Source organism: Lineus longissimus, chromosome 2 (assembly GCF_910592395.1).
Source record: "Lineus longissimus chromosome 2, tnLinLong1.2, whole genome shotgun sequence".
Classification (NCBI taxonomy): Eukaryota; Metazoa; Nemertea; class Pilidiophora; order Heteronemertea; family Lineidae; genus Lineus; species Lineus longissimus.
In genome coordinates, this window is record NC_088309.1 from 507,712 (window position 1) to 528,567 (window position 20,856).

The following is a 20,856-nucleotide window of genomic DNA, read 5'->3' on the forward strand; positions in this document are numbered from 1 at the left end:
ACCATTACACGACTGGTAAATGGAGAACTCGGGCGTCCCCCGGCGTCATTGTAATATAATGTAGACTTGCCTAGTCCCCCCCCCCCCCCATTAGTGGAACCAGGCCTTTAACTTTAGTGGCAAGAGAGCCACCACGCGCCGCATCCAAAAGTTCTCAAATATTGGGCGCGCCAGGCAGGGGCTGCATCCTCGACTCATCGCCTTGTTCACTGCGCCGCATCGCCTGGTCTCGTGTCGACAGTCAGCTGCTAGTCATGGCGGGCAATAGTTTATCACCGAGTCACTCCACTCGGGCCTAGGACGATATATCGGACTATTCATTAATTATTGATAGATTTATAGGATATCACTGTGTTATTGAGGTAATGTCCGATGAGGCTGTCTCTAGCGGATGTTAGGTGAGAAAGGTAAGCTTGTTTAACCTTACTTTGAATGAAGTACTGGTCATTTGTGTTGATGAGAATATCTTCTCTTTGGCGGGGCCTTTGATAGTGATTAAGGTAGAGATACTGCCGGAACGTGTAACTGTGTTTACTTTGTTTATTGACCAGCTTGTAATTGCAATTCATTCCACGTGCCCGTTGTGTGGGAATGGCAAGACGGAAACGTCACTGACACTTGTCTTGTAAACTCACTGCACTCTCCCATCTCTTTGATGCAACAGTGTGACAGAATAGGAAGTGTGACAGAATTGAAGTAATAATGACACCGTGGGTGACCGACTTGATATCATATACATGCACTATTTATATACTCCTCTATATTGACATATTCCTTAGATTCGTCATAAAATAGCAGTGATATTTCAATAACAACACTTGTACTTAATGACTTTCATTGTGTTTGTCAGAGACGCACCGACTCTTGTAGCCCACATATTCTATATATACGAGGAATATCATTAATAAAGCATCAAATATTTACGAATAAATGTGACGCTTTCATTCTGTGACGAATTCGCCGGATCAGAAAATGGCACCTACTTTTGCAATAACAGAAACACATTTTTGCATGCACCTATTTTCGACCATAAATCTTCGGTTTCTAGTTTATAATGGATGAGTTTAATAGCCGTCCTCATTTCGTCTTTCTAATTGTACCAAACCCGTGTGTAAATAGAAGAATAATACTGGAAAATCAGGTTATCAGAATCAGCCTGCGATAATGTCAATGTTTGCTTTTGGTGCTCGTCTCTTGTGGCATCAGGAGAACTTCCCTGGTTGTATCAAGTGTGTAGGCCTACTTTGATCTAGTTCTGAACTTCCCCGGTAAGCTGTCTAATATGATAGTCACCACTGAGACATCTGTTACTAAAATCACCTGTGCATGATCATAAATCAAGTATTTATTGGGACATTTTTCATTTGTTATGGATGTAGGCCTAAATTTATCTTCTGATTTCAGCCTGTCAATGCTACTCCGTACTCAACCCGTCTCAAACCCTGGTCTTGGCCATTAGGCTGTATAATGTACATCATGCCCCTGACAGATTACGTTTACCCTACAGGGAACTGAGCCTTGTTGGCAAAGTGTGTTTGTCATTAATACTCATATTACCAGTGTATATGAACATATTTCCCCATACTATCACCATGGTGCCATAATCTAAGAATACTTTAATGTATTCGCACGACATCCTCTACAAATCACAAAACTGTCAAGTGATTTTAAATCCACTTAGAAGGAAATCAATGAACGAATGACAAATCCCACACCAAACGAAAGACTGATGTAATTGGCTTTATCAAAAATTTATATTTGAATCTGGTTTTGTCCTGATAAATGTTCGGTTTTATTCACATCAGAAAGTTATTGTCTCTTGTTAACCGAAACCTTGCAGAGATTTCGATCTCGGCACAGCAGCATGATGTGGATTCGATGTCTCGGATCTCACCCAGGTCGACAATTCTCAGTTCAGTTTCGTGTACATTGAATGTGTATTCTTCTCAAGATTCTTGAAACGATTTACTAAGAATCTTTCAGGAATTTTATCAAGATTGTACATGTACGAATGAAACACAGTCAAATCCTCTGCCGTACACATCCATCCCTTGCTACCACCAGGTCCTCATGCATAGGTCAAGGCAACACGTGGTATCAGGATTAGCGGACGACCGGCGAACAAAAGCGTTTCGTCAACCAACCTGAGTGATGGCGGTAAAACTGGGCAGTCATGATGGTTAATAGATATCAGATCAGTCCGCCATTTTCCCGTAAATCTGCTTAGCTAAAGCCGCATTACGTTAGAAGAGACGCATTTGACTACGTCAAAAGTCGACTAAAGAAACTGAAAGCTTCTTTAACTTGCAACCATCCAGAATAGCAAACATCCATCTTTTATCAATGGTTGTGTTGATCTGATGGTAATGCCCGCGTCCTATTGAGGCTTGACAGTTATAGTATTGGCCGACGACTTTCTTTGAAAAAATTTGCCCGCCTTCGATGTGTTACTCTTTACCATCGGATTGATGTGTTTTAGTATAGTAAAAAGCTGACCGCATTGTGACCTCAAGTTTTCAGGTTGGTCTTGGCGACGACAGTATATAGCACGACCGGGGAGGTGAACTCTGCAAAAGCCATGGAAATCTTCCCAGGTGTGAATATGATCTGACAAAGTTATTCACAAAGCAATCCTAACCACTGCGATTAGTGGAGCAGTTCGTACGATTTGTTGGCCACTGAGTGTCAGCAATCTGGGGAATTAGAAATGTGTTTGAAGTGGGATTATATTCGTTTTGTCAACGCATGCATCAAACGCTTTGTTTGGGTTTTGCTGCATGCGTTGACAAAAGTGATAAATAACGTGCATAATTTCATTTGGTTTCATTTTGTTCTCCCTGACAAGAGATGCTGAGTCAGGTGGAGGGAGGAATGTACTGCACACAGCTGCCAAAGACCACAGAGAGTAGAGACGTGTCCTTGCCCAACTGACGTAGACAAACACGCCACGTTGCCGCAGTGAATGAGTGAGTGGTTCTACCTCTGAACACAACATGTATAGTGCATGACTTTTCAACCTGGTTGCTTGGTTGTCCTCAGTAAATGAGACCAAAGGTGTCGAAGGCAAACGAAATTCGTCCCAGAGGTGGCCGTCCGTGGGCAGAGAATGATGATCTTCCATGGTCTGTGATGTCAAGGGATTGTCGTTTATCGGGATAACTAGGTATATCATATCCCAAACTAGCATGGCAATGATGACAAATTACTCCTTGTCTTTTTGTTACGATATAACTGAACCCCGGGAGAATATAGTCCAATCTCAGCGAGGGCTGCTCTCAATATTGCATGAGTTGTATTAGCAAGGGAAATTGCCAGCATCAGTGATTCTGAAATATCCGTATGGAGTTCGGTGGCGAATAAAGATAAAGCCACAGAGACTGCGTGCAGGGGAGATGATCAATCCGAACCAAATAAGGAGATCCTCTTTCGGTGAGGTCAACCAAACCACAGGTCAGGTTAAGGATACTATCAAAAACACGTTCCTTTATAAGTGAGTTACCAAACTGCAGCAGCTCGGATCCCGTAAGAGATATGATATAGGAACATCCTCAGAATAACAACACTACAATGCAACTATTAAGGTGTTTTAGAATTTCTCTCCTTTTCAAAGAGTCTGGCTGATTTCTGACTGAAGATCATTCCTTTCCAAGTCAAAAGCTGATTTTCTTTCCTTTCAAGAAGCCTGAATAACTTGTTCAGTGATGCTTCTTCTGTCGATGACAGATCTCTCACTCTCCATATGAGCGATCAAAGAACATCGTCTAAAGCCAGAAAAGATAGCTCGATAAATACCAAGTAAATGCCGATGCTTTGTCGATAGCGGACGTTGTGTCGTTGAACCGTCATCTCTGTTTTCGTGTTCTGGGGTAGTTGTCAAAGAATGTGAGGGACTTGCACGCCCGTGAGTCTCCCTGGCTGTAGGATGGACCAGTTCGTGCGATGTAGAGTATGTATTTGTTTTGGAGAGACTGGGTTAATTTTGCCAATTAAGGGGATGTGCAATCCCACTTATGTGTGGGTTTATGGATGTGCTCGATAGATAAACTCTACTCACACTAGTAAAGGACAGCCAAGTCCGTGGAGGTCGACCTTTGTGTCACTAGTTTAAACTCCTTGATCCGCCAGTCCGCCCCTGGCACTTATTATCTATCATGAACTGCTGAGACCTGATGAGCCGTTGTCCTTGTGGTTTTCACCGTGGCCAATTCAGGTGTTGTCTTCCAGCAGTGAAGGGTCCATTGATTATGTTATTTGTTGTGAAAGGATGACAAGTGCACATTTAACTGTTGCGGCCGATCGGTATATTACCTATCAAACAAGAGGTGGCCAATGGACTCGTCTTCCCTGTAATCTGTCGACCTTTTCCCACAGTGGTATTTGTCTCACCCGAGAATGCTGGGGACGTAACCTTCAGTGTATAGCAGCAAAGGGCAGTTCTGCTTGCTTTGACCTTTCCATGAGAAGCAAACAAGTGTTTTGCCATACTTTGCTATTGCCGCCATTCGTATGGGTTTCTGCTACCACCCAGTCCAGTCTGTTTTTTTCAGATCATCCCCTAGTCCATTCCACATCTCAATCATTATCACCAACTGGTAAAAAATCTGGCCATCGGAACAAGTTCCGGGATTTCTGGTTGAATTTCCAAGATCCCCCAGTCCACTCCACATCAATATTCAATCAGCAGGTGATGGGGATAAGTACAACTTCTGTGGTGGAGTTGTGCTTGCTTGCCTTATTTGCTCAACCTCAATCGGGCAGTCGACGTAACCTCGAGTCGAGTAGACCATTGCCAGATATTCCTGGTTGTAATATCGACGACACTTCCATGGGAAGCAAACACATGTTTTCCCATCATTGCTTTTGATGTCAGTATGGATTTGAGATGTCTTCTGTCGAGGCAGATACTTTAACGTTCACCTTATCAGTTTATGGGTTGTTGCCAGTAAACCCCGTGGGTGACTTCGGTATTTTCTTACAAGGTTTTGATCCTGTTTAGTTGTTGGTCTCGTTTACTTAATGGAAAATGGATAAGAAGCTGGCATAACATTCTTATCTATCGTGACAATATCTGTGGTGATACCATTTCAAATGGCAACTGGGCTCTCAGAGGGGTTGATGTAGTGGCTTATGATCGAGCACAAGCGACTGTTGTGGGTGCTGCTGCCCTAGCATGGTATCGAAATTCGAGATGACAGAAATCTGTAAGAGTTTTTCAAACGTTTCCCATAGCCTATGTCTCCATAGAATGGTCAACCGGAGAGACCATGGCCTTTCGAGAAACACTGTCACCTTTGTTTCCAGCATACACCTACACAATGAAAGGAAACGGTCAGGAATGGGACCACTCGAGTCAAAAGCATTTCACAGGCCTGACAAATCCCCACATCGGACTTCCAACAGACTATTTGAGAGTGCCCGGAAAAGCAGCGGGTACGCACACTCCCTTCTTGTTTTGTCAGCGCACGTTTCTGTTTTTTCGCTGCACTGCACCTACACAAGCTTCTGTCGCATCCGTTGACGAAACGGATAATAAAAAATGTGCACGGTTTATAATTCAAACCGTTGAGTCCAGAATCCAGCTGAGCCAAGGGCTACACAATTTATTCACCAATATAGTGATACCGTGAATGCTGTTCTCTCAATCTCGTATCTTGAATTATTTAGTGTCTAATGTAGACTCACAGCGTTCATGGAAACCTAACCCAGAGCGTTTACTAACACGTTCCTTCGATCTTTAAGATTGAAAGCTGAAATCGTGGTTTGATCGAGAAGATGTGTTTACAGACCAATAGATGCATCTCAGCTGGAAGCATGGCAAATATTTTATGAGAAAGTCGTACGTTCTTTCATACCGGTATCAGATATTTCTATCCTGGGAGGTGTCGTTATAAATCAGTTAAGTGTTCTTTTACTTGAATGCGCTTAAGCATCCTCGTTTTATCATACGTTTTTGTCAACACGTGCAACAAAGGCTTGGTTTGGGTGGTGACAGGTAAGTAGTGAAGCAATTCCTGCTTCCATTAACAAAACAGATGATAAGACTCTGGGGTGAACCAGCCCATCAGATTGAAAAGAGTTACAACGGTTACGATGTGGTACAACGACGAAATGAGAATGTGTCTTCCATACTGGTCTTTTCGTGACCAAGATGGATAGTTGTCATTGAAAGCTTGGAGTTTAGTAACCAAATCATGTTCTCGATTCTGGAGTAGGTGCGTTGTAATGAATTGCTTCAAAGGCGTCTTACAAGAAGTAACTAGTCGCCAGACATTTTAAAACCACATTGCGACACATTAAAGACACATTGCGCTGAAATCTGTGTCAATAACATCGTTCTCATAGTCGCCTCATTAGGTCTTGAGAACACGATCGTGCGAACTGAGAAATTCTCTCACCGCGAGTCCATTGATTGAAACGGATCAGATTATATCTAATGAATGCAGCAATGAGTGCGGTTTTTTCTGTCTCCGTTTTCGCAGTCTAAAGGTATCTATAGGAATTGACGCCTACACGATCTTACAGACATGACATTGGGTATGCGGAGTAAACCCGTCAAATTGTGTGACAATTTCAATCGTGCGTAGGTGTTTGGAAATATCTGAAGTTTAATGCTTTGTTCATATTACTGCATGATTCGATTATGGCAACAGACCCGTCTCCACACAGTTCCTGTCTGTTTGAACAACTATGCTCAATTCTAGATATACGCGTGGATAATTTCTTCGTCGATGTCGTACCAGGGAGAGGCTAGTCGACAGATGTCTTCACATTGCGCTGAAATCTAAGACGATTATTCGCTCCATTATTGAGAACACGGAAAGTGCGAACTGAGAGTTTCTCTCATCGCGAGTTCATTGATTGAAAAGGATCAGATTAAATCTAATGAATGCAGCAAGGAATGCATTTGTTTTCACTCCACGTTTTCGCAGTCTAAAGATACCTAGGAACTGACGCCTGCACAGTCTCGAATCACTTGGGTATACCTGGGTATACCGAGTAAATTTGACAAATTATATGACAATTAGCTGGCGGCTAACCAACCAACCGGCCGCATCGGAATGATCCACTCATGGGCCTCGAACCTTCGACCTTCCGTTCACAAGCGGACGCCCTAACCATCGGGATTAGGTAATGTAATAGTTTAAACATTTTATCATCGATTTTGTTCACAGATGTGTAAAATTTTGTATGGTGCAGTGAAGCATTAAAATCCACTGCCGCGTGCGTTTACAAAACAGTGGCAGACATTTACTGGTGTCTGGGAAGCATGGTGAAGAGGCCACCGGATTTAAAAGACATACCTGTCATTGCCACGGCACTGACAATAAAAACAACTCATATGTGTTGAAGCTATGGCTTCTTCATCTACTGTCTCCACACAATAAATCTATCTACATCAATTGATGTAGCATTTACTCAGCTCGACGCTGTATCTTATTGAATGACAGCTTCCCCTAAAAAGACAGGACGCCGTTCGCGTCTATTCCGTTTCATGAGGAGATAATAGTTGTATTGAATATGAACGCTCTGTCGTCACCAGCGTTAGTTCATTAAGTACAACGCCAGTGGATTGATTGATACATTCATGAGTGCCTGATCTCGCACCTGATCATTGTGATCGTGATAGCTGTGTTGTGCATTACCTGTTAGTAATCAAATTACACGTTATTCGTCGGGACGGGAATGCTTGGCTGCATTCAGCTAATCGTTATGATCTGGCGATGGGCCGATTATAGATTTCTGTCATACCATACCTTCAGCGCATGGAAGTGGACAGTGAATAAGATGTTGTGATTGAGTACTGCCCACGTTGCAGGCTTTGCTTCCGTTGACGAGGCGATGCTTTTTATTGCCCGGGTCACATGTTTACCACACTCGATTCGTTGACTCACCTGCATGTTATGATGTTGGCCACTGTCGGAAGTGCTGAAGATCGTCGTTTCGTTGATGGGGTGGCACGGTATCATTTTGTTTTGCAATGTCTCTTTACAATGATGCTATACGTGATCTGCAGCGTGAGTAGTTCGCAGACTAAGTCGGAGATGAATGGTTACATTTTATGATGTTTGCCCCTATCGGATTGGTATGGTGTTCACATAATTGGCAAGGATCTATATTATGCTTTGTAACGTGACGCTCTTGCAAACTGCTATGCTGGTGTTGAAAGTGGTCGAACTGAAACAGGTATTTGTTTACTGGTCTGGTAGCATTCTATCATGAGATTATTAATCAACCAGTTTACAATAAGAATATAAGAATATAGTTCAGTCAAGACCATCACGTGAGTTAGAGCAGAGACTGGTCTTGTGACAATTCTTGGGGTATGTGGTCTCCCTGGATAAGCATCAACACTCATGCCAAATGAAGTAGATCCACTGTGACAGTGCAGTAATACGGTTGAGTGGTGGGGTATCGAAGGAATAAAGACAATTGATGGGTTGGCAGTGGGTTGATCATGTTTTGAGAATACTATCAAGCGAAGTATCAAATGAAAGCCGCATCTCATTCGTCAGTACAAGAACAACTAGCATGCAGACTCCATGTTGTCTCATACGAATGGCGGTAATTTGCATACTATTATGCAGATAATAATGAAAGGATTCCCTCATTTATTCATGTGGCCGTCTGCGGATTTACTCTGATCATGTCTCATTCTCAACCCTAGAATCTCGTTGCTCAGTCCAAGCTAAACGTCCCCGACTCTTGCCTCTTTCAAATGCTGTAAGACTAGTAACCTAACTGATCCCTCTCCAGCCGCCAATTGCTTATTAATCTGCCATGTCCGCTGCCTTGTTAACATCGACAGGCAACATATGACTTGGCTAATGAGGTGCTAGTGAGGTTAAATATATGTCTTCGGAATCTTGGACACTCTATATCGACGCTCCTAACGTGGCGCAGGAGAAAAAAAGCCACTCTCGTGACAATGAAATGTAATCCAGACTATATCGTACGGACGTAAGCCGATTTCCCAGTGGGGTATGTAGCCATGCGATGAAGATACTGACTCTCACGTTCCTGGCGTAAGAACCATGTCATTCCGAGTACTTTAAATTCAAGATCAGAGATTGGGATTTAGTCTGTTACACGATTTATGATCAGCAACATTTTATGTCAATGTGGAAATTTCCATGATACGGAGCTGAAGGCATGAACACATCGACTTTATTCAAGGGAAGAGGTTAAGTCTTTCTATAACTGCATTTCATTTTGACCACATTCAACTAAGTTCCAGTGAAGTTCTCGTGAAGAGATTGAGACGAAGCATGTGTCAACTAGCCAGAAGCCATCAGCTAACTGCAGTTGATGGATTGCATCCATTGATAGTTCCGCCTGTCATAGCTTAGCGGTTGACTGCTCCATCTCAATACCTTATTGTAATGTACCTTAAGTACTGGTTACACCCTTAATGTAACTTACTTACGATGGAGTGCACGTACATAAAGGCAGTGGTGAAGACAGCCTGTTTTATGACAAGTTGTTTCGGTAGAATTGCGTTTGCTGTGTTCACAGTCCTAGATTAGTGTAAATATGATGTGAAGCTACTATCACCTTCAAAATGAAAGAGTTTGAATATAATGATTAATCCATAATCCATTACTCCTCATTCCATCATAATTGCCACCAGTTTTTATTGCAATTAGTTTTCCTATCATCGATTTCTGCTGACCGCATAAGGAGGCCAGTCAATGGTATCGCCAATCACTGCTGTCCGCATGAAGCGGTCACGTGATATTACCAGCCAATCAAGCTTCACATAGTTTTAACGTTATTTGTTTTGAACATGGCAGCCGATCATTTCCTCTCGTCATCCCCCTCGTGCCTTACTCTTCCCCTGGTTTTCAGCAGATAACAGCTTCAAAGTAGAAACTCTATTGCTTTACTTGCTCTGTGACCTTTATCTTACCAAACCATTCAGTTTGCTCATGATTGGTGTACATGGTGAAGTAGTCGATTATAATGATGATTGATCAATGGCTTTGGTTGATGTCATGGTTGGCTAATGACTTCAGACCTCCTGTCTTTGCAACAAGATTGACATTCTCTTTGGAAGACACCGCAATAAGAGACGCTTCTCTTCTTTTAGTCTCTGCTCAGAGTCATTCTAATCAATGAAGTTCCAGATAGTATACGCTCGATGTCAGAGGACAGAAAACCTTACTGAATAAGTTCGTCACCTTCTAACCGTTACATCATCCATGTTTGCAAGGAGAAAGATACCTGATGGAGGATTTGATAAAGAATGTCTCTGGCTGATTTTAATCCAGTCAGTGGCAGATTCAGGCTTCTTAAGACGACTGTTGTGGTAATGAATCAACGTCTCACTGCCTTAATATCCGTTCGCTACTGGAAGAAAAGTGTTTCAATCAATACACACTGGACAGGTTGCACTCAGCAGTTCCTGCTCAGGAAACATGTTGACGTGGCTTTTTCCATCTGATATTTGCGTTGCGTTTACTAGAAAGTATTCCAAAAAAGATTACAGACTTTGCACAAATACGGCGACGATGGGGACGTCACATCTTTTCACCTTTGGACTTACTACGGTAGTTTAAACTTGGCTCAGGTTTGAAAACAAAATGTTATTGATAGGTTAGTGAATCTGTTTGATGAGCCAATTTTGTCAGGCCTAGTTGAATGACGAATCACTGCCGGGCTCTCTGTATCTGCTGATTAACGGAAGGAAAAACTCTACAAACTCATCAAGTTGATCGTGGTAACTCGGTTATCATATGATATTTTAAAGCGTTGGCGTCCCTTCCGTTTACCTTGATGTATTCGTGTAGTAGGTCTCCGAGGACTGCAGCATGTGATTGTGAAGAGATTTGTCTCAGTAGATTTAATGTGTTCGCAATAACCTGCTTGAGATATCTTCAAATAGTCGACACTCCAACTCTCCTGAGTCGGCCTACCTCTCCAATATCCCTTTGCCCTTTGTTTGGCTTTCTCCACTTCTTCAGCAGTTTCCTCTTCACGTCTGCTCCACGTGTCCGCTGCTAACAAACAACAACTGGACACGGAAGCACAATGATGTCTTTGATATATTGTTTCTCGAAGGAAACGAACATAAGAAACAGTTGCTTTAACCTCGGGGAGTGGCCTAATTGACAGACGAGCTAAATACAGGCACCGCCGAGCAGAGGGGATGATTCATTTTAACATCCTTAGGACAACAGAATTACTTTCGGAAAGAGGCTCGAACCTTCGACCTTCCGTTCATGAGGACGCCTTAACCTCTATGCCATCGGGATCATCAAGTATGATATTCCCAACCGGGACTCATATTGCCAGAGAGGTTCTGGGATGTTCAAAACCATCAACATGAATGTGATGCTTAGAACAAACTTGATCTCCTCATTACTCGTCTGGATCCTTGTCTAGTATCTAGTGGGACTAGCATACTCCTTAGTCACCTACCTTTAGTTTCCCAGCATTTAACCAGAGGCATGTATCAACACCGCCCTTTGTATGTTCCTTGGTATACCGACACTATAACCCTTGGCTATAAGGGTTTACCTTGCTACATTCCGTGTTAGATAACTGTTCCCAACCCATTTCCGCGCCGTCTTCACCACTGGTAGAATAATGTTGGAAACTGGCACAAATGCACGTTTTCTTATCAGTTTTGTCAACGCTCATTCCAATCTAGGCTTAACTTTTTGCCTTTAAACGATGAACCTTTATGTATCCGTCAAATAGGGTCATAGAATGTGCAGCATAAGAATTCACTTGATAAGTTCATCATCCTTTCTCGTTCTTTCTTTTCGTCGTAAGTTGAATAAGAGGTTCAGACATACACCATGTTATGAGTAGCATCCCCATATCCCTAGGTTCTCCTTTGAAGCCAAGAGAAGTTCAACCTGATCAGAGTGCGGAGTTTCTGAATTCCACCTTTCTCTGTTTGATGTGGTGGCTGAAGGCGTCTCGTTCCGTTTTCCAACATCATCACCTGTTAGCAAGACATCTGAAGGCGTGAGCTGTAAGGTGTTAACTTGTGCTTGTTCGGAACGATATAACGATGAAGATGATGTTGGTGTATGATGTTAAAAAGACTAGTCACGCTATAAGTCGCGCATATCAGCATTAAGAAGAACTAAGGAGAACTTGCCAGAAGGCGTCACTCAGTGCATCAGGTGTTTGTTTAGGAATGTCACGCTGCCGATGCTTAACCAGGTTATCTGTTTCTATTCCAGTGAAAGACACTTTCTCTTTTTTATATTTTGCTGCTCTGATTGAAAGAAGTTTCGTTCGAGCAGTTAATGGCATCTTCAATTGATCATCTTGAAATAAAATCCGAGTTCAACAACCGATCTAGACGCTCATAAAAAAGTTTTAAGTAACATGAGACGAGGTTTCTTAGATCAGTAACAGGATGAAGATTATGTTTCATGCTGATTTAGTTGACATTTGAAATATTGATCTTCAAAGTTCTGAAAGCCAATTTTAATGCATGTCACCACAGATTGAAGCCATTGATTACCCATAGAGACCGTACACGACGAGCGGAAATGGTAAAAATCAATGACTTGTTGATAGCATCAAGTCACAGTGCATTTTCAGTGAATGGTTGCAGTGCATTTTCAGTGAATGGTTGCAGTGCATTTTCAGTGAATGGTTGCAGTGCATTTTCATTTCGGAGCAAAATCTGAAACCAGCGGAACTATTCACATGGCTTAGTAGTCATAAATCACCACACCACTGGCTTGGAGCAAATATAGCTTTCTTTCATGAGTCTGCTCATCCTGAGATTCAGGTTTTTGATACTCACTCCTACGTCATATACAAAAATATCGACAGGCAGAGTATCTACTGAAAACAACTTGTGCCAGGATGGAGGCTGCTGTCATCACGGAAAGGGCAAATACTTGATATCATGAAAGTCGTATATGGTAAGTTAAAGAGATTGATGTGAAAACATCAACATCATCAGACAGTAACAAAGTGCGTCTGTCTGTCTCTAATTATGCTAGTATTGATGGGGAATGCACTTCTTTGAGAACATCCAGCCGGTGGACAAAAGTGACTGGCATAGAGTATCGTGTCTTCTATTGTATAAATTGAGTAATAAAGTTGCGCCTGAACTAAAGATAGCAGTGGCATTTTGAATTATGTGTCTACTAATGGGTCTAATGATAAAAATGATCCATTCATGAACTGACGGAGTCCACCCGTATTCACTAGTAAATGTTACTCGTGTGACTTAGTAAACCACGTACATGTACCGCGCGCAATAGATTACATGTATAAGTCATGAGCATTTTTGTGAATGGGTAAAATTTTCGCTCACCTCCCACATATCAGATCAAATGCAAAGCTGGATCAGAGTCTTTTTGTGTCACAGAATGGAAAAAAACTGGTCAAGACTGGTTCCTAATAACTTCAGCCTGGTCAAATACGTTAAATGGAAGTTAGTCAAACATGAAAATTGCCCTTAATTAGCGAGGACGAAATCAGCGCTATTCCTCTACTAGTTTGTACAACGTGACGCAACGACAGTGTCAATATTAAGTCAGTCGTATTCTTAGTGACGTCTTAAACTAGTGGACATTACTCCTTCCATGTTTTATTCAGCCGTTCATGTCTAACCTTGAATAGGTCAAAACCTCACGAAGAAGACACTCTACTTGCTGAAAATTTGACTTTTGCGGCTCACCTGTAATTAGCCTTATTGTACTATCAAACCACCCATGTACTACATGGACTCATCATTATTTTCCTCTCAGCAAAATGTCACGTACTTCCTTCTAAACAGGCCAGAGTTTTCACTTCCCTGCCTCGGGCGTCATTTGCTTCAATTAGGAAGTTTTCCAGTCATAACTGGTTACTTATTTCTACATATAGAGTTGGTCTTCGATTTCTACAGAAAGAACAATTAGCTATAATTTGACCTCTTACTTCTACATAAAGAGTTACTGGATTTTAATACATCCAAGGCTACTCTTATATCATGTTAGTATGTACGAATAAGGATCCCTGATAAGTCGCTGTTCTCAACCTCCCTGTAACATCTTTTATTCGTATAGGACCTATGACTGCGACACTGACAAGTCCGTGCATAGAGTAGAATGGCAATCATTCTGCAGTCATTTTGAAAGCAGTGCTCTTAGCGAGGTTCGTACCACAATACACTTCATAAAACATTAATTCGATAACTCTACACGAGAATGGTGTTTCTTAAATCAATGTGACATTTACTTTCTGGTCGCTTTACGGTGTTGAACATAGCTGGAATAGTTGAAGTGCTAGTTTTTACACGATCTTTGCAATCTTGCAATATGTTACCTGATGTGCTTTCCACTGATATAGGTAAGTGCAGATTTGCTGAGACACTGTTTTTCCTGAATTCGTGAAACCATCTTGATACTATTCAGTGTTTTCTGTTGGATTCTCCACGAAACGTATAAGCTTGTACAAGTAGTTTCTCCCAATTGACATCATTGTCTATCCCCCATTCAGCTGTCCTTTCTGCAGTCCTCTGCAATTTTTGTGCAATCAGCCCGAAAAAGTGTTTGTCTCAATATGTGCAACCCCAACTGGCCTGCTGCTCCACCTCAAACCACAATTCGTCATGACTGTACGTGACTATAGCCTCTCATGATATCAGTAATCACGTTGACTCTGAAGGGAGGATGGTTCCTTATCATCTCATTTAAAGCCGATCTGTCATCAATATAAGCACTGATAATAAGAGAGGGATTACACAATCAGGCGTGGGACGCGAAACATCACGACTACAATGAGGTTGACAGTCACCAGCCGTCAGTTGACCTCAGTGATCGATGTCAACCATTCTAGCTCCCATCATACACCCGATCAGTGAGTCTTGCGCAAGAATTGATTCGCGTCATGAATGAGAGACGTCAGCAGCAGACACTTAAACTACAAAGTGACCTGGGTAGGCTGTTTGCTTGCCTCGACTCGATGTTAATCTCTTAACAGCTGTTGCCCTTCCCTTGCCCTTTCACTGCCGCCTTGTCACAGTCCTATCCTTATCCTGTCCTATCCACCTATGACCTTTGTTATATGTAAAGTAGTGGCCTTAGTTTCTCTGCCTTTTCATTGCCTATCCATTGCCTCCTAAAACCCTATATCGACGTCTATAGTTATATGTAAAGCAATTGCCCTTCCTCTGGCTTTTAATTGCCTCGCCATTGTCTCTTTGACTTATCATTGTCTATCCATCGCCTTCTTGCCACAACCCTTCTCCACTAGTCTTTTGCTCTCTGTCGTAATCGCCTCTCTTCTGTATTGCTTGTCTATTGCCTCATTGCGGCTGGGTGATAAACAGACTTGTAACCTTTAGGCACTAATTCAGATAATTATGAAGAGTTTCTGAATTTGACGAAGAAAACGCATCAAATCAGAAACCAAGGAAAGAAATGTCTTTCGTTGTTATGCGGACTGATGAGAGGTGATTGAGATAATGATGTACGGACATATCAGGAGAGTAAATTAGATTTTGCGTCGGCATGGATATATGCCGAGATCAAAGGTAATGTCCGGTGGCTACTTAATTCCAAAGCTTTGACATCGCGCTGGAATCCGCAGGTAATTCGTGTTTTCTCCTAAAAGTGGCCTGTACTGTTTCTTCATCGTCCCCTACATAGCATTGAGGCTTGCAGTCTGTCATCTTTTTGGTGGTCGGGGTTCGTGATTAATGATCACGATTATCAGCAAAGAGACATTTTAAAACATTTTCTTCTTATAAAGAGGCAGGGGAGGATAATATTCTCGCATTTGCTTTGAGTTGGGACCTTCGAATCTCTCTCTCTCTCCTTTCCATTGTAACCAGAAGGCTGAATCGTCACCTCATTCGCGTCCGTGAACTGATCTCCAAGACAAACACTGAGGAGGACGTGCCCTGGCATTTTATGAAAGTTCAGAATGGTTTTCCTCCCCAGGATATTTCCTCCCCTATCTGGCTTGGGTTCAATTATTTTCAGTGAAGTCGATGGAAACCTTCCAACCATATTTCCTTAGAGTATAATCGTGCCACTCCCAGACCACCTGATGAGCCAACCTGGAGCTTCGTCTGAGAGTGACGTTATTGTTTCAATTACCATAACCCATTTCCGGCTTTCACATTGTTAAAACATCATACACCAGCATTGCGCCTCCGCCAATTCTTGACGCAAGGTTAGAATGAAGCTACGTTGACCAGGGCGATCGACCACCAAAATACAACATCTTCTACATGTCGTTAGCTTCCCCCTGACTAGGCTACATAGTATGCCGTGTTCACCTTGGACTTTTTTTCTGGCGCATTCGCACGGCGAAGCGGAAACACTGTGACTAATTAACGAATCCGATGGGTAAAATACAGTAGTAAGACTAAAAGCCATTAGCGATCTTCCTCGTTGATTTGTCATTAAAAATTCACTAAAGTGGGTAGCACATTTCACGTTTTATTACCAGTTTAATGACAGTGAATAAGAGAACGTTTTTAAGGCTTGTTTACGTCGGGGTTCACGTTGTCACTTGTAACGTATCACGTTAAGATGTATTGAAACGACATGGAAAAGGGTCCGCTGTAAGATATGTCACGAACTCAATCTTCACACAACTGGCACTGACATCTTCTGGCTCTAGCAGCTTCAACCTGCACTGACCGTTTCGTCGCGAAGTTACTCATTGCACGATGGTGAGGGCGCCCATCAGACGGTGTCTTTAGCTCGGCGAGTCAAATGGTAATATCATCGATTTGTTGAGATGGGATGCTGACACCTGGCATGTCAATAGGTGTTCCAGAGGCAGATATGGTTTTTCTACCCTGCGCCTCAGTTGAATTCTCCCATGACATCCCGCAATGTATCTTGTACCAGTCTTGTAGAGTGTCTTGGTATCTCAACCAAGAACCTCCTGGATAATGAACAAAGCCATTTACTGATAAAGGAGGCATTTTAGAGCGAGTCTTGTACGGTTACTTTGTCAACGCATGCGTTCAAAGCTTTGTTTGGGCACAATGCAGCAAAGTCACCAAAGATTTTGTTACATGCGTTGACAAAACGGGCATATTGATGTTCCATTCCCCTTTACGCGAGAAAAATATAGCATATTTCAGATTTCGTTTGTACGGCGTTATTCGATGCTATGGCTCTGTTGTTATTCGACCTGCTGAAGAGTTCAGTCTCCCATGATACCACACACCATGGATAACTACTGTTCTAAGCAATGACTCACTGACATTTTCTACCGTCCTGTTTTTTCAGATGTTGCTGACGTCATCACACAGTGTGTAGATGAAGAGATGCTGACAGTTTCCTGGGTTGAATGGCTGCCTCGCTTCTTCGTCGCTGGGATCATGCTGTTTCTTATGCTTCTCATCCTCGGCTATCTCATCGATTCATTCATCTGCCACAAGGAGGAGCCACCTACTCTATGCTACAGAAACTCACTCCTGTCAAAATATCTGCTGAAGAAATGTGAGCGTCTCCGTCAGCCTTATCATCCTAATGTCTTCTTGAGGAACAGACACATACAGACGCTGCTGTCGCTAGTCATTCGTCCAATACATTGTCGATTCGATAGGACTTATTTACAAATGAAGGATAAGGGAGTGATTGCTTTAGACTGGTTTATCGGAGAGAGAAACCGAGATATTGCAGCTTGCTTGAATATAATACTCATCATTCCACGGATACTTGGGAATGCTCTGTCAGTACATGGTGCTTGTACAGAGGCTTCGAACTTAGGGTATTCAGCTGTTGTCTTCAATAGGCGGGGACAGGGAGGCAGTGAGCTCACCACACCTTTAGTGAAGCCTTATAGTGACCATACGGACTTGGGTCAGGTCGTAGCGTATCTAAAAGACATGTTTCCAAACGCCACTATCACTGCCATAAGCTACGGACTTGGTTCAGGTTGCCTTCTCTCCTACCTCGGTGAGTATGGGTCGTCTGCTAAGATTACCACCGCTGTGTGCATATCACCTGTTTATGATGCTAAAGAGGTTCTACGCAGTGGAATACGCAAACCTTATTCTTGGTTACTGTTGTGGCGTCTCAAACAAATATTAAGACGCCATGCGTCTGCTTTCGAGCGTGTCTTGGACGTCCAGAATGTGTGCCAATCTAATGATCTACTAGAATATGATTACCGTATTTCTGAATGTAACGGATATTCAAACTTTGATTCTTACTGGGAGGAGAACAATCCTTTCCGGGATGTTGACGATATTGCCACGCCTATGCTTTTCATCAACAGCTTAGACGATCCAGTTTGTACGAAAGACACCATAGCATTCGACCTTTTCAAAGCGTATCCCAATTTCATTCTGTGTCTCACTAAATATGGCGGCCATTGTGGATTTCTAGAGAACATGTTTCAAACAACCTCCACGTGGGCAGAATCGTTAGCTATACAATACATCCGGGCTTCTCTGAACTTTATTTGGCACGAGAAAAGAATTAACCTCCATTTGAACAACCATCGGAGGTAACACGTGACCGTACGCTAGCGCCATCTTGTTGCACATGACACCAGCTTGACACGTGACCGTATTGCTAGCGCCATCTTGTGTGTTGTATGATAGGTTGAGATTATATTGATATACTGGATAGTGTACGAGGTTCAACCTGTTCTTTCATTCCAAGCAACAGTAGCAGTGTTCTATTTGCTTTGTATCCTGATGTCATTTATCATTTATTGTTTCCGATTCAGTGGACTAGGTGCTGATCAACGGCTGCCTGAAAAATACTAACCAGAGACTGTTCAACACTTCGGAGTGAAACGAGAGAATGGCCTCTGTTGCATGATACTGGTAACTGATTCTTGCCGAGTTTTCCACAGCGTCAAGTTGACACGAATGTATTATTTTCTCATTAAGTTAATTAAAGTGATTTTTAAAATAAATTCGAGAAGAGACTTATAGAGATCTTTTCCGATACATTTGTTTGAAGTGTAGCGACTGGTGGTTCGTTGCAAGTCCTATCGAACTTTGGAACGCGTGAACAATGAGCGATGTCACAAAGTTCAAAGTCATGTGTTGCCACTTTCTCCAGGACTAATAGTTAATAGAGTTAGCATTTTAGCATGGAAAATATGCCAATTAAGGTTCCATTTTTCCATTAAACCCACCATCGGATGGACCTGCAGTAGCAACTGCCTGTCGTGAGGAGGATGGACGTGCAGGAGCTACTACCTCTCGTGACGAGGACCTAACAATACCAACAAATTTAACAACTCCAGAGTTCCCGACAACCATCCACCGCACCCTGTACGGGCTCAGATGATGTCGTAGGCCCCCAAAATCACTATTCACCAACTCAGACTCTACCTCAAACGAATTATGGTCACAACCGCGATAACGCGCTATGAAATCCCATCATTCTCATTCTGAGATCAAACTATACGGGTTGACTTCAAATATCGATCTACACACACGGCTCAGAGATCACAATTGGCCTCTAAGGAGACTGTCTGCTTTAAAAGTGGGACTTGACTTACTGTGGGTAAGATGCAAATAGCTGTCTTGCATCTCGATCTATCCAGAGCGGGTCTCTCCTTCTAAGAGGGAGTGGAACCAAGTAGGGGAGTGACCCGAGACTCTGATGATTCAAGACAGTTTCAACGACATTTTTAAACCAATCCAGATATCTGAATATTCCTCCATATACCCTAGCTCCATGCATACATTCTCCAAGCAATATCCTTTCTCCTCCGGCGCGAACTCCTATAACTACTGTTCGACTCGCTTCTTACATCCAAACAGTAATAGAAACTCGCGTCTAAATTTTGCAATCGGTAAATTGTAAGCATAAAAGTTCATACCGTAGTTGCAGTATAGAGAAACTGTTGTCAAAGAATAGACAAATTCCATTTCCTCCCGCGAATGTTGGCCTTTTCTTTCAAAGAAGTACAACTGGCTGGCAATGAATGGGAGGATGAAGACCATTGATGTGGTGGAGACTAGTAGAAGCATGACTGTGATCGATCCATCCTTACGGCTCTCCTTGGTCATCTTAGCTTTGAGATGCGTTGTTTTCAAATGATTAGATGTAAGGGTGATGCCAATGCCGACGTTGGCCACAAACATAATAAGAAGAGGAATGATATATGAGGTCGCTGCATTGAAGTTATAGTAGAGATACTGCAAAGATAGTGTCGGGAAATTGAAGTTGCAATATCGTTTGGCATGGCTCGGGGTAGGTTTGCGACTGAATTGAAGGCTTGCATGGACGATGATAAGCACTAGTGTGCTGATACCGACCGTCAACTTGGCTCTGCGAACAGTACAGAGAGATTTAGCCTCCAATGGCTTCGAGACAGCGATCAGACGATCCACCCCCATTGCCGTCAACAAGACCGAAGAAAGTGCTGATGCAACTTTAACGAAAGAATTAACCGTGTTGCAGAAGATCATTGATTCGTTTAGTTCTTCAGATAAAGCTGGTGAGAGTTTAAAAAGTGTCAAGAAAACGAGTGATAGCGTGTCCGAAACTGCTAGCGCTCTCATGTAGAAGCAGGTCGAAGTTGACTTATACTGTGGTTGTGAGAGAAGCATGAACGATAGCACATTACCTGTTATACCTATCACAACAACCACCTGTTGGAGGTAGAGTTCGATCACTACGGTGAGACGATCTAAGATTCCCGAGAACTGTCTTGTCTCATTTGTGCCAGCTGCTGCTACAAGATGGTTGGTATCAGTTGAACGGGCGTTCAATAGCTGACGGTCTCCCATCATCATCTGGACAACTTTCAGAAGTGACTTTGAGGTGAAATAAGATCAGACACAGACTTCTGTCAAAGGATATTCGATGCGACAAGACATAATGTCCTGCCTACTTGAACCACTCGATCACCCACTTTCTCAACGCGACCTCTAACAGTTAATGCGGAGACTGTCACATTACC

The 20,856-nt window shown here is 42.6% G+C and overlaps 1 protein-coding gene across 3 annotated transcripts; it reads left to right on the plus strand.

The window, feature by feature from the left end:
* The first annotated feature begins 271 nt into the window (after positions 1-271).
* Positions 272-18,868, plus strand: LOC135500119 (protein ABHD15-like). 3 transcript variants are annotated; one of them, XM_064791353.1, is made up of 2 exons: positions 272-407; positions 17,211-18,868. In XM_064791353.1, the coding sequence occupies exons 1-2, from the start codon at positions 392-394 to the stop codon at positions 18,437-18,439; spliced, it is 1,245 nt and encodes a 414-aa protein (XP_064647423.1). In that variant the 5' UTR covers positions 272-391; the 3' UTR covers positions 18,440-18,868. The 3 variants fall into 3 exon arrangements, with proteins under 3 accessions (XP_064647423.1, XP_064647433.1, XP_064647413.1); XM_064791363.1 differs by lacking the exon at positions 272-407 and adding an exon at positions 7,064-7,128; XM_064791343.1 differs by lacking the exon at positions 272-407 and adding an exon at positions 9,107-9,181.
* The last annotated feature ends 1,988 nt before the right edge of the window (positions 18,869-20,856 follow it).